The sequence below is a fragment of the Centropristis striata genome, chromosome 3 (assembly GCF_030273125.1).
Source record: "Centropristis striata isolate RG_2023a ecotype Rhode Island chromosome 3, C.striata_1.0, whole genome shotgun sequence".
In the NCBI taxonomy this organism is placed as follows: Eukaryota; Metazoa; Chordata; class Actinopteri; order Perciformes; family Serranidae; genus Centropristis; species Centropristis striata.
Genome location: NC_081519.1, coordinates 6350372 through 6363888, shown reverse-complemented (window position 1 = coordinate 6363888; position 13517 = coordinate 6350372). Strand labels below are relative to the sequence as shown.

Genomic DNA, 13517 nt, shown 5'->3' with positions numbered 1-13517 from the left:
TGCTTGAGCTGTGCATGATGGGTAAGCATTGTTTAAAACAGGCTGCACAAGTTGTGAGCAGTTGAATTATTTTCAACTTTGAAGTGATTTCATTTCAATAATTTCAGACAGGTGTCTGAATAATTTCATTTTTGTGCAAAAGTTCCATAATGACCTCTCAGCATATTGCAATAGAAGTGGTCTGAGAGAAAACTAAACTTCTGCACATCCTCTTGGTTGTTTTAATGGTTTAGAAAAGTTTCTATAAAATGTTTGCAAATGTAAGAGTGCATGGTGAAAGCCTGATTCAGTGGCAGAAAATCCTGCAGAAAAGGAAGACAGACTTTAAAAAAAGAGAATCTAATAATGCCTGACAATAAATGCGATAAACACATACCAAAATCAGGAAATCGTTTTAGAGATGGAGAGAAAATGTTGCTAATAGTTTAGCCAAAGACTTACAGCTGCAGCTAATACAAGTTCAAATCAAGTTGCAAGTTTGCAAAGAAAAAGGGGATGGCTGCCCTATTACAGCATCAGGATCCCCATTTCACAAGAATGCATCCCATGATTGATATGTTTGAAATGAATGAATAGTACTGGTACAGGTTACTGTTTGAAACGTGTGCATATATCCATGCTCGTCTGTCCGGAGGGGCTTAAGACAGAGAAGGGAGGACTGCATTTCCAAATTCCTTCTGTTTTTGCCTTAACGCAGCTTTAATCTCAATGTTGGACACCACTGGTCTAAAATAATGTGAGGTGACAAGCTCATTGTGTTGGGACACAAGTGTTCATATTCATACAGTACAGGCCAAAAGTTTGGACACACACCTTCTCATTCAATGCGTTTTTCTTTATTTTCATGACTATTTACATTGTAGATTCTCACTGAAGGCATCAAAACTATGAATGAACACATATGGAATTATGTACTTAACAAAAAAAGTGTGAAATAACTGAAAACATGTCTTGTATTTTAGATTCCTCAAAGTAACCACCCTTTGCTTACTAGAATATAACACGTGTTTTCAGTTATTTCACACTTTTTTATTAAGTACATAATTCCACATTTGTTCATTAATAGTTTTGATGAATTTACAATGTCAATAGTCATGAAAATAAAGGAAACGCATTGAATGAGAAGGTGTGTCCAAACTTTTGGCCTGTACTGTATATTAGCCTATAATATAGATAGGTGTTGCTCAGATACTTTTATGTATTATGCCTAAATGATGTTCTATTTCCACTATCATTATCACTTCTACAAGCAAATGATTGTTGTCAGAACACTTCAAACCTCTTGTCAAACAAGACTGGGTACATATGATTTTACATATATTACAGATGTTGTGCAATAAGTGATTAAAGGCAATAAAGTGATGAATACTGTGCATCTCCTTCCTCTCTGTCCAGGTTCATGTGAGCAGGAAACACTAGAATGAACTGTACTGATATGTTGTGTGTAGATACCACAGGCTGCTGTTACAGAGGAACTCCAAGTGCAAAGAGAATAAGGTGTCATTGCAGAAATATTTATTGAAATAAATATGCAATGGATACACTTTCATATTATGTCACATAAATATTGAGATATTATCTAGAAATTTAGAGGCAGTTCTTTTAAAAATTAATTTAAAATGCTTAAGATTTAGTTTCTCTCCAATTCATTTACTCTCATCAAAACAATGGAAATACATTATTCTAATAAAACTTTCTGTCTGTAGCGACAGATCATGGTCCAATTAATAATTATCTCGCCTTATAATACTATATACTGTTTTAGCTTATGATTTACTGCTTTCGTGCTGATTCGAGGGTCAAGTGTTCACATCTACTGCTATATCAATAGTACTCATTCATATAGAATATTGTGAACATGGAAATATTTACAATCTCAAAAAAATGAGCGAATAAAAGCTTCGATTATACTGTGAAAAGATATCTTGATATATAAAACTTTGTGATTTAGACAAATATTTAGCAGATTTAAGAGTAAAACCAACCTCTACTATGCTTTCAAAGTCTAAACACCACAATGCAACTTGCTACTCTAGTTTGGTGAAAAATGAAGTCATGCTAGGTCGTTACAATCATTCAAACACTGATTTAAATGCCATTCTGTACAAGGAGATCATTTAGAAATCATACGATAGATATTTAAACTTAAACCAAAGTCAGTCTGTTTTCATATCCTTTATAAGAGCAAATTCATATCACTGCATATGAAACAGTTTTGCAGTTTGATCTGAAAATCCATCACTTTTAATCTCACGTGAATGGGTGAGATTGTTAGTTATTTTTTATAATAAAACTAGTATAAAGTCTGGAGTGATATGAAAATCTCAGACGGACTTTGACAGTCCCATTAAGTGCTGAACAAGGAATGCACATAAAGATCCACAAAGATTTTTCTAAAATATATCGAAAACAAAACAAAGAAAATGACACAAATATTCTCTTACAGTCTTAAAAGTACACAGTTTTTCTAGTGGGAGTGAGTGTCGGGTTTCGGGGCATGCACCACCTGGCACTCAAGATGGCTTGTCACCTTCTTTCTTCAGACGGCTTCAGAAAACACAAAAAATAAACAAGTCAACACTTTGGACACTGGGGCTGTCAAACACATTTTAATTATGGATCCATAGAGGAGAAAATGTCAATTACCACTGCATAGAAACTAATGGATTTTATTAGGGATGCGGTGAAACGATACGCAGCCCAATACTGGCCAGTTTGACCAAGATGTTTTCTAGATAGCTGGGTTACGATAAATGCATCTACACAAATGTATTATGAACAGCTTAGTTTTTTAAGAAGGGAAATAGACAGTACTGGACATAAAAAGTGGTATGAAGACGTCCCTAGATTTGGTGTATTTTTAAAGTCCCGTTAAGCTTAATAGTTCCTTAATAATGGGATGCTTTTTAATCACTGAAACATCTGATTTTGTTTTCTCTCTGTTGTATTCTTCAAGACGGCATTGAAAAAACTCACCTGTAATAATCTTCCTGACTCGGTAGAGGGCCTCCATGCAGGTGATGCCCATGCAGCCACTGCTGCTCCATGGCCATCCTCTGCAGCTCTGCAGACTGAGCATGCATGGCCTGGAGCTGGTGAGCAGCGGACATCTGAGGAATGGGGCCCTGCAGCTCTCGTGGATACGCGGCTCCTACAGAAAACACGACCATAAAGAGATTGTTTATGGTTGTGGGATGTGAGTATGTTGAATATAATCTTATTTTTTTGGGCTGAGATTACGAACCAAACAGCGGGTGGCGGAGCATCTCATGATCATGAGGAATATCACTGAGTAAAGGGTTGGGGATCGGGCCCCCAGGGAAGGGGAAGCGGGCCAAACGCGGTCCTGGTGCCAGTGGGTCCACCAGAGGATGAGGACTTGAACCTGAAACAGGTCATATAGTAACTGAAGGTCAACTTCACCCCTTCGGATATTTGACAGCAGTTTAATTACCTTCTCAGAATCCATAAAGTCAATAAGTCAAACTCACCTTGACCGAGGGGATCCTGTTGGTGCAGGTGCAGGTGTGAGTGAATGTGAGAGTGCTGGTGATGATGCGGTGTCACATTGAGCATCTGCAGCCTGGTAGCAGGGTCGGTTGCCACAGACGCCATCCTCTCTGCGTGAAGCCGCTCTGCAGTGAGTCGCTCTGCGTAACTCAGCTCCGGGCGCAGCTGAGGCCCCGCCAGCGCCATCCTCTCCCGCTCCAGGTGGTTCAGCCCGGGATGGAAGGGTGCGAAGTGGTGGGGGGGCCCTGGAATGTGGGGAAGACCGATGGCCCCGTGTCGGGCAAAGTGCTCCATTGGGTTGGCTGAGGGGTGTAATGTTTCCATGTCTGGGGGCTTGACCTCGAAGCCCGGCTTCATCCTCTCGCGGAGCTCCCTCTCTCGGAGGTTCCTGAGCTCACGCTCCCTGAGACTGGGCTCGGCGCTGTACAGGCCAGGCATGTGATAAGCCAGCAAAGGGTCGCCAGGACTCAGTGACACGTAGAAAGGATGGTTACGGTTGGTGGGCGACATGACATGCGGTCGGGCGTATTCACTGAGGGTGCGCAGAGCAGGTGTATCAGGGCCAATGTACGGGGGCACAGCAGCTACAGTGGTGGGCGGCTGCTCAAAGGAGGGCCGTCCGTGGCTCTGGACCGTCATCTGAACGTCACTCATGCGACTGTCGTGGGAGGAGCTGGAGGCTCTCTGTAAGTAGAGAGAGAGTGTGAGATAACTCAAATACATGTCATCGTGACAGAAAAGATGTTTAAAAAAGAAATGAATGGACTGTAGAACTCACAGCGTTTCTGTCCGCCTCTCTTTCTCTCTCTCGCTCTCTGTCTTTCTCTCTTTCACGTTCTTGTCGAGCACTGAGCTCAGCCTCCCTCCTGGACTTCTCCACAGCCTCCTCTCTTTTCTTGGCCAGCTTGGAGGATGAAAGTGGAGTGAAGAACAGGTCTGTTCTGGCACAGGAGTTGTAACCGCGATCCAAATGTTTGATGAAGCTGAAAAAAGTAACAGATGTGCAATTCTTTCAGCTTGACTTTTACACACAAAAAGACGCGAATTATTCAAAGGTAGTTTTCGACACTTCTCCAAATATAATAATATTTCAAGTAGGGATGGCACAATACCACTTTTCACAAAATTTAGTTTCCACCAGTACCAATCTGATACAGCCTTTTTCCTTTTCATTTGATGCTCACAAGAAAAATAAAAGTAAATAAAACATAGAGACATCATGTTCAGTCAAACACTTCAGTATAACTGGTTTCATAACTAGAGGCGCTGCAATAACTACGCTATCAACAAACCACATCTGATGGCAAGCAACTGCCACAACCACTATGTTCACTTTTTTCTCTTTTTCCAATGAGGGTAAGCCCTTCTTGTTTAACAATTCAATGTGTTTGAACATAGTTTTACATATTTTATAAATTCTGACCAGGGATGAAAATCAGCACCCACCAACTGGCAAATACAGATTAATTTGCTGCCTAGAAAGCAGCTGGATAAGAAGTTGGGTATTATTGTTTGTTTTTCCTCACATCTGGCTGATGCCGTTGAATATGCAAGTAGTTTTCTTAACTGTCTCCCAACATACCGTGCAGACTGGCTGGCATGGCTCGCCATGTTGACGATGGTGGGCTCTGGGGAGGGGCTCCGAGGCGGAGGTGGTGGGCTCTCAACCTCTTCTATCTCGTCCAGTGGCTCTTCTTTAATCTGAATTTGTGATCCTCCTGCCGTGGAGCTTGGTGAGGGTCTCAGAGGAAGAGGTGGGAATGATGGTTGGAGGCTCGGGATGGGGCCGATAACAGAGGATGTAACGGAGGTGAGCGGGTGTGAGGCGGCAGCAGGAGAGTGAGAGGATGTCATGCTTTTTCCAGGGTGGGTCTGCACCTGAGAGATCACTGGAAGTTGGGTGGGAATCGACGGCATTGGCAAAGGCTGCGGCATGAGCTGGAGAGGGGGAGGAGGGGCACCTGGAGGATGCGGACTGGGCAGAGAGTTGAGCGGCTTTAGAGCCGGGGGAGGGGGGAGGTTTGAGGGCATCTGAGGGAAAGGTGTAGCGGACTGTTGTGGCAGCTGTTTGTGTGACGGTGGAATTGGAGTAGTAGGAGGAGGCTTGATTTGTGGGCCGGACAGTGGAGGCTGGGGGAGCTGAGACTCCCTGAAGAAGGGTGGCGGTCGCTGGGGGGCCTGAGGTGACGGGCCGAGGGGCTGCAGAGGCTGTGCAGAGCTGAGAGCAGGCGGGACCTGAAACGCTGGAGAAAGAGGAGAGTCCTGACCCAGTGCTGACGGCAGAGGTGGTGGAGCAGCCAGAGGGTGAGAGGTGGGCTGTGGTCGACCTGCAGCTGACTGAGGGGGGTCTGGAGAAGGAGGAGGGGGGCTCTGAGCAGGATCAGCAGGAGGAGCGCTTTGCATCGGCTGAGGAGTGATGGGTCGAGAGGGCAGGACCTGTGGGACTGGTGTGTCGGCCAACACAGCAGCAGGAGCAACAGGCTCCGATGGCGCGCCGTTCGGCTGGGCAGACGAGTCAGAGTCGCTCTCGTTGCCCTGCTGAGGGCTGGGAATGCTGGGAGAGGAGCTGCGGTTGTCCTGATCGATGTCTTTGGTGTCACTGCTGCCGTCGTCCTGAGCACTGCGGCTTTCTGAAGAGCTTTCCTCCTCGACCTCGGCCTCTCCCTCTGACCGCGAGCCCCGTGGATCCTGGAGCAAACAAAGCAATGAGCTCCCCGTTTCACACAGAGCAATATTTAATAACGATATAATGTACTTTATATCAGCTATTAAACATACTTTTTTTTTTCTTGTTGCACAAAATGTCACATTTGGAGAATGTTTTTCCATCCAAATAGTATTTGACATAAAGTGATCCCTCTCACCTGTGTCTTCGGCCTTTTAGGTGTAACTTTTTCAGGCTCGTCAGGCTCCTGAGCAGGACTCTCCCGAACACGCTTTGTTGTCTTTGGTGATGTCACCTCCTCTTTTATCTTCTATGAACATAGCATGACAATTACACAGTGGTGTTTTATTGACATAAATGATGATGACACAAAAACCTGAATGAGCAATCTATGGAGTAGCAGCAGTATTACATGCATCCTCAAGTGACACTTTTAAGTCACCTGCATATAATATAATACAATTATAAGCAAACAACCCAGCTGGTCTCTTAGATTATGGGCCTCCTATCTAACAACAGGTGCAAAGCAGCACAGCGCAACTGTCACTACAAGTTTCAGACTGATGTGGTTATCATTTTCACACCCAGCGACCACATCATATAAGTATGTACTTAGTCTTAAAATGAGCTGTGGTCAGGTCAGGTGCATTGCAAACTTGAGGCGGGAGAAAGCAACTGTGGAAGCACTACTTTTCCAGATCATGTGCTGTTTATTTCCCAAAAGTGGAATTGGACACACCCTAAATGCACTTGCATTATTAATTTTAGCCCATACACTATACATTGTGTAAACAGGACTCAGTGCCAGACAGTTGCATCACGTACATGTAAATTAAATGCGTAGATTATGTTTACCTTGTTCGTCTTCTTGTTGGATTCGTTCTTATTATCTGTGGAAGACGATCTCAAAGAGTTATTAGTTCCACTCGGGGAGGGCTGGCTGCTGGACTGCTGATCCTCACTGGTGGGGGAGCCTGTGAGCCTCCTGTGGCCGCTTCTTAAAGATGACAGCTGCTTTAGAGAAAAAAAAATCAATGGTTAATGTTGTTAAAACACGTGAAAAGAAGGACATGTTTCCCTCATGTACAAAAAGTAATGCAGTTAAAAAGTAAAAAGTAAAGCACTTTGACAGATTTAATAAAAGTGTGAAAATTGTTCATTGTACATCATAATGACATTTTTACTGCAAAATTGCATTGGCACAGATCATTTCTTTGAATGTTGATAAGTGGTAATAAAGATAAAGAGTGTGACTGATTTGCTAGCCTCAGGCTTACAGGTGCTCTGCTGCGCCGCGTCCTCATGCCATGCTTGCTGTTCACCTCTTCTTCCTCTTTAACAGGTTTAAACATGAATGGAGCGCCTGCAGATTTCGGAGCTGGCGGGAGACATCCATGTTTGTTTTCATATGTGCGACAAGACGTGCACAGCAACGGGTTGTCTCTTCGGCCCTGGTGCCAATCCTTAGAACCTGTTTGAGAATCCACGCTTCAGGCACAAGTTTCACAAAGCATTTAAAGTACTCTGAAGCACTTTTCAAACTGTGACTTGCATTTTCTAATATTAAAAAGGCTTTTACAGAAACCTGTAAAACACTGGTATTGCGAAACACACTGAGCCATCTGATAAATCAAACATAAAGATGTGTACCAGGGCTGCAACTAACTAACTGATTTTTTTTTTATTAACTGATTCACTGTTTGGCCTATAAAAAGGCAGAAAATAGTGAAAACAGTCCAATATACCATTCAGTATATTAGGACATGTAACAGCCAAAGGCAGAAAATATCCATATTTGAAAGCCTTATAACAGCATTTTCTGTCATTTTTTCATGAAAAATTACTTTAACAGTTGTACATTTAATTAGACAAATACCTGGCGATTATTTTGTCGGTCGATCAACTAATCGTTGCAGTTCTACCATGTACTCACTTGTTGTACCACAGTGGCTACAGCTCTTGACTTCCTGCTCACTGTCTTCACTATCAAGATCATCCTCACTGGCAGAACTTGCATCCACTGCAGATAAAAAAACATCAGCTTCAATGAAGACACGACTGCCACATTAAATAACCTCAAAAACTAAAAACATCCAAGAATAGGGAAAACATCTCAGAGGAATACTTAGTGCTCACCTGGATAGTTTCGCGATGGGGTGACAGGAACTGCCGCAGAGCGAGTCTTTGCTTTGCGGGAGGACGGCTGCCGGCGCTGCTGTCGATAAGCTCTCGTTCCTGCAGCCTCAGGAGTTTTCTTCCAGTGGTAATAGAAAGTGATCAGCTCTCCCTGATGAGAAGAACAGCAGAACTTTAGGAACAATCCAAATTGGGTTTCTAATCAATAGCACAGCGGCAAAGAAGTCGCATTAAAAAAGACATAATGTTCAATTACAGTCTTTTTGCTGGGCAGAAAGTCTTTCCGGATGCGGAAGAAATTTTTTCCATACTGTCTCAGGCCTTTGATGAAGCGTTTCTGTGGGGAAAAGGGGAGAGAGACAATTTCAAAACCAAGGTGGGCTGAAAAAATAACACTATTTTACTGCAGGAATTGACAAGGTTGATTCAACTGCCAATTTAAATTCAGTGCACTGTTACACATGTTAAGTACAGTTAAAATACATGAACAGTTTGCATCCTTTTCATCTCCCTGCACAAACTCTGAAGGACGAACAGTGACTGACCTTCAGTGCTGTATTATTTTTACATATATTTATTAGATAAAGAGTCTCACCACATCATCCTCCGACCAGCATTTCTCAATGAGCTTCGGCAGCGGTTTCTTCACCAGACGCTGGAGAGCTTTCGCTGCATCATAATGACTTGCGTGTAGCTAGAAGTGAAAAAAAAAACACAAAGATGTGTTCAAAATCTGCATTGATTTTTGCTCTTTGAGTTTACTGGATACTGATATATTTAAAGTTGAGTCCACTCACCATGTTGAGTGCGTTGAGTGTGGTGTCATCACGGGAGGCTGCTAAACATCCATCCTCTGTGGATCCACCATCACACATCCCTGCAAACGCCGCCATGCTCCTTGAAAAATAAACAGGTGAAATTAATACTGAGAGTGCATTTTTTACATTTCCTCGTTTAATTTTCAGTCCGATTGCAAGGAGTGATTCTACAATGCTTCATTATACAGACCCTGCTGTCTCCAGCAGAAAACTAGCAGTAATGATTCCCTTGTCCCAAAATAAAACCACCTCTCTCGGTTGCATGACATTTTAGAAATCAGGTGAATAAACAAAGAATAAAATAATCAGGCTGCTTTCACACTGGCCTCCACATAACTAGACTGGTTTTGTAATTACTTCCCCATTTGTGACACTTTTCTGACTACCATGTCAAAAAGCTAATAAAACTTTTTATTTGGTGTATTAATATTATTACAATAATGCACTTGACCTACTCTATATATATATATATATATATATATATATATATATATATACTGGTTTGACATACAGTGAAGTAGTATTTGTTTACAGTTAGATCACATAACAGTAAAGCAATAAATAGCGTCTGCATCTTGTTGTTGAGTAAAGACATGGTTGCAGGTTATATTATCAGGGTTCATTTTGAAATTCAATTTTTTTTCCCCCTTTACAAAAGATTGTAGCCCTCATAGTTCTCCTCAGTACTATCAGTTTTTAGCAGTATGGTGCAGACACTCACCTTGCAGCTCTGAGGTACATGAGCAGGTCACAGTCATTGACCCCGGGCGTCCACATCAGCTCCTCGCCGTCTGTCTGAGTCTGTAAACCAGAAGATGGCCGCGGCTGCAACTCTGGAAGTTTGGCCTGCAGTGAAACCCAAGAAAAGACAAAAAAACAAAACAGCAAACACTGATTAGACTGCTTCAAAGAACAGAAATGGATATAATTACTAAGTGGGTAAAAAAATAGAACAGCCTGGTAAGTTCAGAAAATGACATCACTTTACTGTAATGCAGCCTTTTAAAACCAGGAAGAAACAAGTTATCAAAAATCTTACATGATATCGACACTCATATCATGGTATTGATATAGCATTGATATATATTGTGCAGCCCTAATAACAAAGGCAAAATTAAATATTTAAAATGTAAACAGCTGTTTACATTTCGAGAAGGAGTCAACTGTCAAAAATGTGTATTATTACCATATGTCATTAAATAGATAAAGGATTTAATTACAATCAAATAGATTTTGCTGGTGACTGGTAGTAATAACAAATATAATCTGATTTGCAGGATAAGATTATCAACAAGATCTTTAAAATAAACAGATGTGATGAAAGCATACATACAGTATGAAGTGTAAATAATAAAGCACACTGAGCAGACAGGTCTGACCAGTTTCATAATGAGTCTAATAAGCCAGAAGGACCAACACCCAGAAGCAGCAGCACACAAATGTATTAAACACTGTCTTTCTTACAAATGTATTAAAAGATTTTATAAACACTTCCCTTCATATTATATTATTACTACCATGACATTCCACCGTATGCAACCTGATTCCAAAATACTTTGTAAATAAATAAACTTCTGGAGTGTATGAATTTAAAAAAAACTGTCTCCGAGTTTGAGCATTAGATCTCTTCTTTGTACAGTATTATTTTGAATGTAGGTTGCCAAGGATTTGCAAATCATTATATTGTTTTTATCATTTTTTGCAGCAATGTTTTGGAGATCAGGATTGTTCTATATTATACACCATAATACTGCTCTATAACATATTATAATATAAATATAATAAGTCATATTGTCTTACCACATCATATATTTCTATCATGCTTTATTTTTTGTTTCTTAACCATGATATATAGTATTATAGTGAACAATGTTAGCATACATTTGCTGCTATTACATTACACTTACATTTATGTATTTGTCACTTTATTATTCTCAAATTAGTTGTACATACCTCTTCTATTAGTTTTATTATTTTTCATTTTTTTATCTGTTCATAGTTCTGTCTTCGTGGTGCTACATCAAATACATTTCACCTCTGGGGATCATTAAAAAGCTTATATTATTTTAGCTCACTTTTATTCAGACGTGACATAAATAATACTTCAGTTCAAGCAGGGTGTACCTGATGACTTGGTCCCACTCTTATCTCGCCTTGAGTACTGTTCAGGCTCCTGTAACATGAAAAAATGAAAGCATCCAATGTTCATCATGTGCAATAACAATAATCCCCCCCAACAGTGTTGAGATAAGTGTTTATAATCAAGGAAAAGTAAATTAAACAGTGTTCACACAGTGAAAATTCAGTTTGCTGCAAATTGACTGTTAATTATCAGCTAATTAGGGCTGTACAGTATGCACAGAGACGTATGATCAATATGTGAGTATAAGTTGGCTGTCAGAGCAGCTGCACAGTGATTTATTTCAGCAGCAGAATAACATCCCGCCCCTCCATCACTGCTAACCAATCTCAGCTGTGACCTGCGACGTTTCCTTATATTACATGAATGAAATCCGACGCCAGCTACCGCAAAATACTGTCAATCAATCACACATGAGCTGCTAATTTTTACGGTCACCATTACGAGAACAGTGTGTGCTCCTCTGGAGAGCCTAACAGGTTGACAGCCGCCGGGCTGGCTCCGTGTCACGGTTCACTGTTAGCTTAAGTGTGCGATCAATAATAAATATCAATGTTAGCATGTTGACACACATAGCGTCACACACACACACACACACACACACAACCCTCCATGTCAGCGCACGTCAAGCCCAGAGGGAATAACAGCCGATTTATTAAGCGATGCATATGCTTAACCCGCTTTTTCTGACAGTATTCACAGTAATATCTGCATAAATAACTGTTGAAGAAAGCCATTTGGAAGCAGCAGAAGCTAGCTGCTAACGAGACAGTAACATTATTTGGCTAGCTTGTTAGCCAGACAGACACGAACTTCGTGACCACTGACACTCCGACTATTTCATACAAACGGCTCTCAAAGTAACGCCACAAAACACTTAAAGACGCAATTAATGCACAAGAAGTAAGATAAAAACCCAAAAACGGCAAGTTAAATGAAGTTACCTCCGCGGACTGAACAGGTCGTCCATGTCGAAGGATGTTTGGATGTGGCTTGTTGACACTACGCAGCGCAGTGGGCGATACACACAAAAACTATGCGAATCCCCTATTACATGGCTATTCAAAATGGAGGCGGTGTAGTGGAGGGAGTCACTCTGTTTTTTTCTCTCTCTCCCAGTGCAATGACCTCAGCAGCCACAGCTAAGCCTTCAAAGTTGTCTGGCTGTACATAACTGAGCATGTGCCGCGGATCAGCAGCACTGAGGCTGCTCATCAGCTGCTGCTGCTGCACACAGCACGGACAGGCCTCCATGAATCAAACACCGTTGTGCTTATTAAACATCATTATGTAAGACATGAGGGATATTATTAACCTGACACCGACGCAGACTGTCCTCCTCATGCAGGACCGTGCTGTAGAAAAAACACACAATTATACTGAGGCTACTGTTAGTTTTAGACTCATTTAAAGGTTTTTATTTGATTACTAATAAAACATTTAAATATCCACCATATGGCTAATGTGGATAATGTCTACAGCTGTAAATTAGCAACTTGTGACTAATATTAAATAATGACAATTATATTGTTATTAAACTGGCTTTGGTCAGATGACTGTGTGTGCATATATATATATATATATATATATATATATATATATATATAGTAATCTGATTACATGCAATCTGTTACATCTGTATTGTGTAAATATAATAAAAGGATTATAGTAATATTTATACTTACCATAAGATACTTGTTTACATTACATTAATGAAAATATAAAATTAGTTTTACATTACATTTCAAGTCATTTAAATTCAGTGTATATATATATATATATATATATATATAGATAGATAGATAGATAGATAGATACATACATACATACACACACACACACACACACACACACAGTCATCTGACCAAAGCCAGTTTAATAACAATATAATTTTTGTCATTATTTAATATTAGTCATAAGTTGCTAATTTACAGCTGTAGACATTATCCAAATTAGCCATATGGTGGATATTTAAATGTTTTATTTGTAATCAAATAAAAACCTTTAAATGAGTCTTGCTGTTAATGCAACAAAACTAACAGTAGCCTCAGTATAATTATGTTTTTTTAATTACGTGACATTAAGTAATGTAAAACTTATTTTTTAATGATATTTTATAATTAATAAATAAAATTCCATATACATCATGTTGCCAATGTGGATGCACTTTAGCGCTGTAAACAGGCATCTAATAATATATATTACTATCATCCTTTTATTATTATTTTTATAGATACAAAATAACTCA

General features: G+C 40.4%; 1 protein-coding gene across 2 annotated transcripts; it reads right to left on the bottom strand.

Moving 5' to 3' along the window:
* Positions 1–2414: 2414 nt before the first annotated feature.
* Positions 2415–12371, bottom strand: rereb (arginine-glutamic acid dipeptide (RE) repeats b). Of its 2 annotated transcripts, none has more exons than XM_059330059.1 (17): positions 12214–12371; positions 11254–11302; positions 9851–9975; positions 9109–9208; positions 8907–9005; positions 8568–8648; positions 8312–8462; positions 8109–8195; positions 7453–7646; positions 7031–7189; positions 6375–6485; positions 5093–6198; positions 4289–4493; positions 3492–4194; positions 3245–3385; positions 2977–3151; positions 2415–2547 (listed from the first exon to the last, which is right to left on the bottom strand). In XM_059330059.1, the coding sequence occupies exons 1-17, from the start codon at positions 12237–12239 to the stop codon at positions 2514–2516; spliced, it is 3546 nt and encodes a 1181-aa protein (XP_059186042.1). In that variant the 5' UTR covers positions 12240–12371; the 3' UTR covers positions 2415–2513. The 2 variants fall into 2 exon arrangements, with proteins under 2 accessions (XP_059186042.1, XP_059186043.1); XM_059330060.1 differs by having other exon boundaries at positions 7031–7186.
* Between the last annotated feature and the right edge of the window lie 1146 nt (positions 12372–13517).

Bases quoted from the DNA above. Each gene is read 5' to 3' on its own strand.
- rereb (XM_059330059.1), bottom strand. From the start codon at position 12,239: ATGGACGACCTGTTCAGTCCGCGGAG. The intron at 8,649-8,906 runs GTGAGACTCTTT...TTTTCCCCACAG, and splicing joins GCTGGTCGGAGGATGATGTG to AAACGCTTCATCAAAGGCCT. The intron at 3,386-3,491 runs GTGAGTTTGACT...GACCTGTTTCAG, and splicing joins ACAGGATCCCCTCGGTCAAG to GTTCAAGTCCTCATCCTCTG.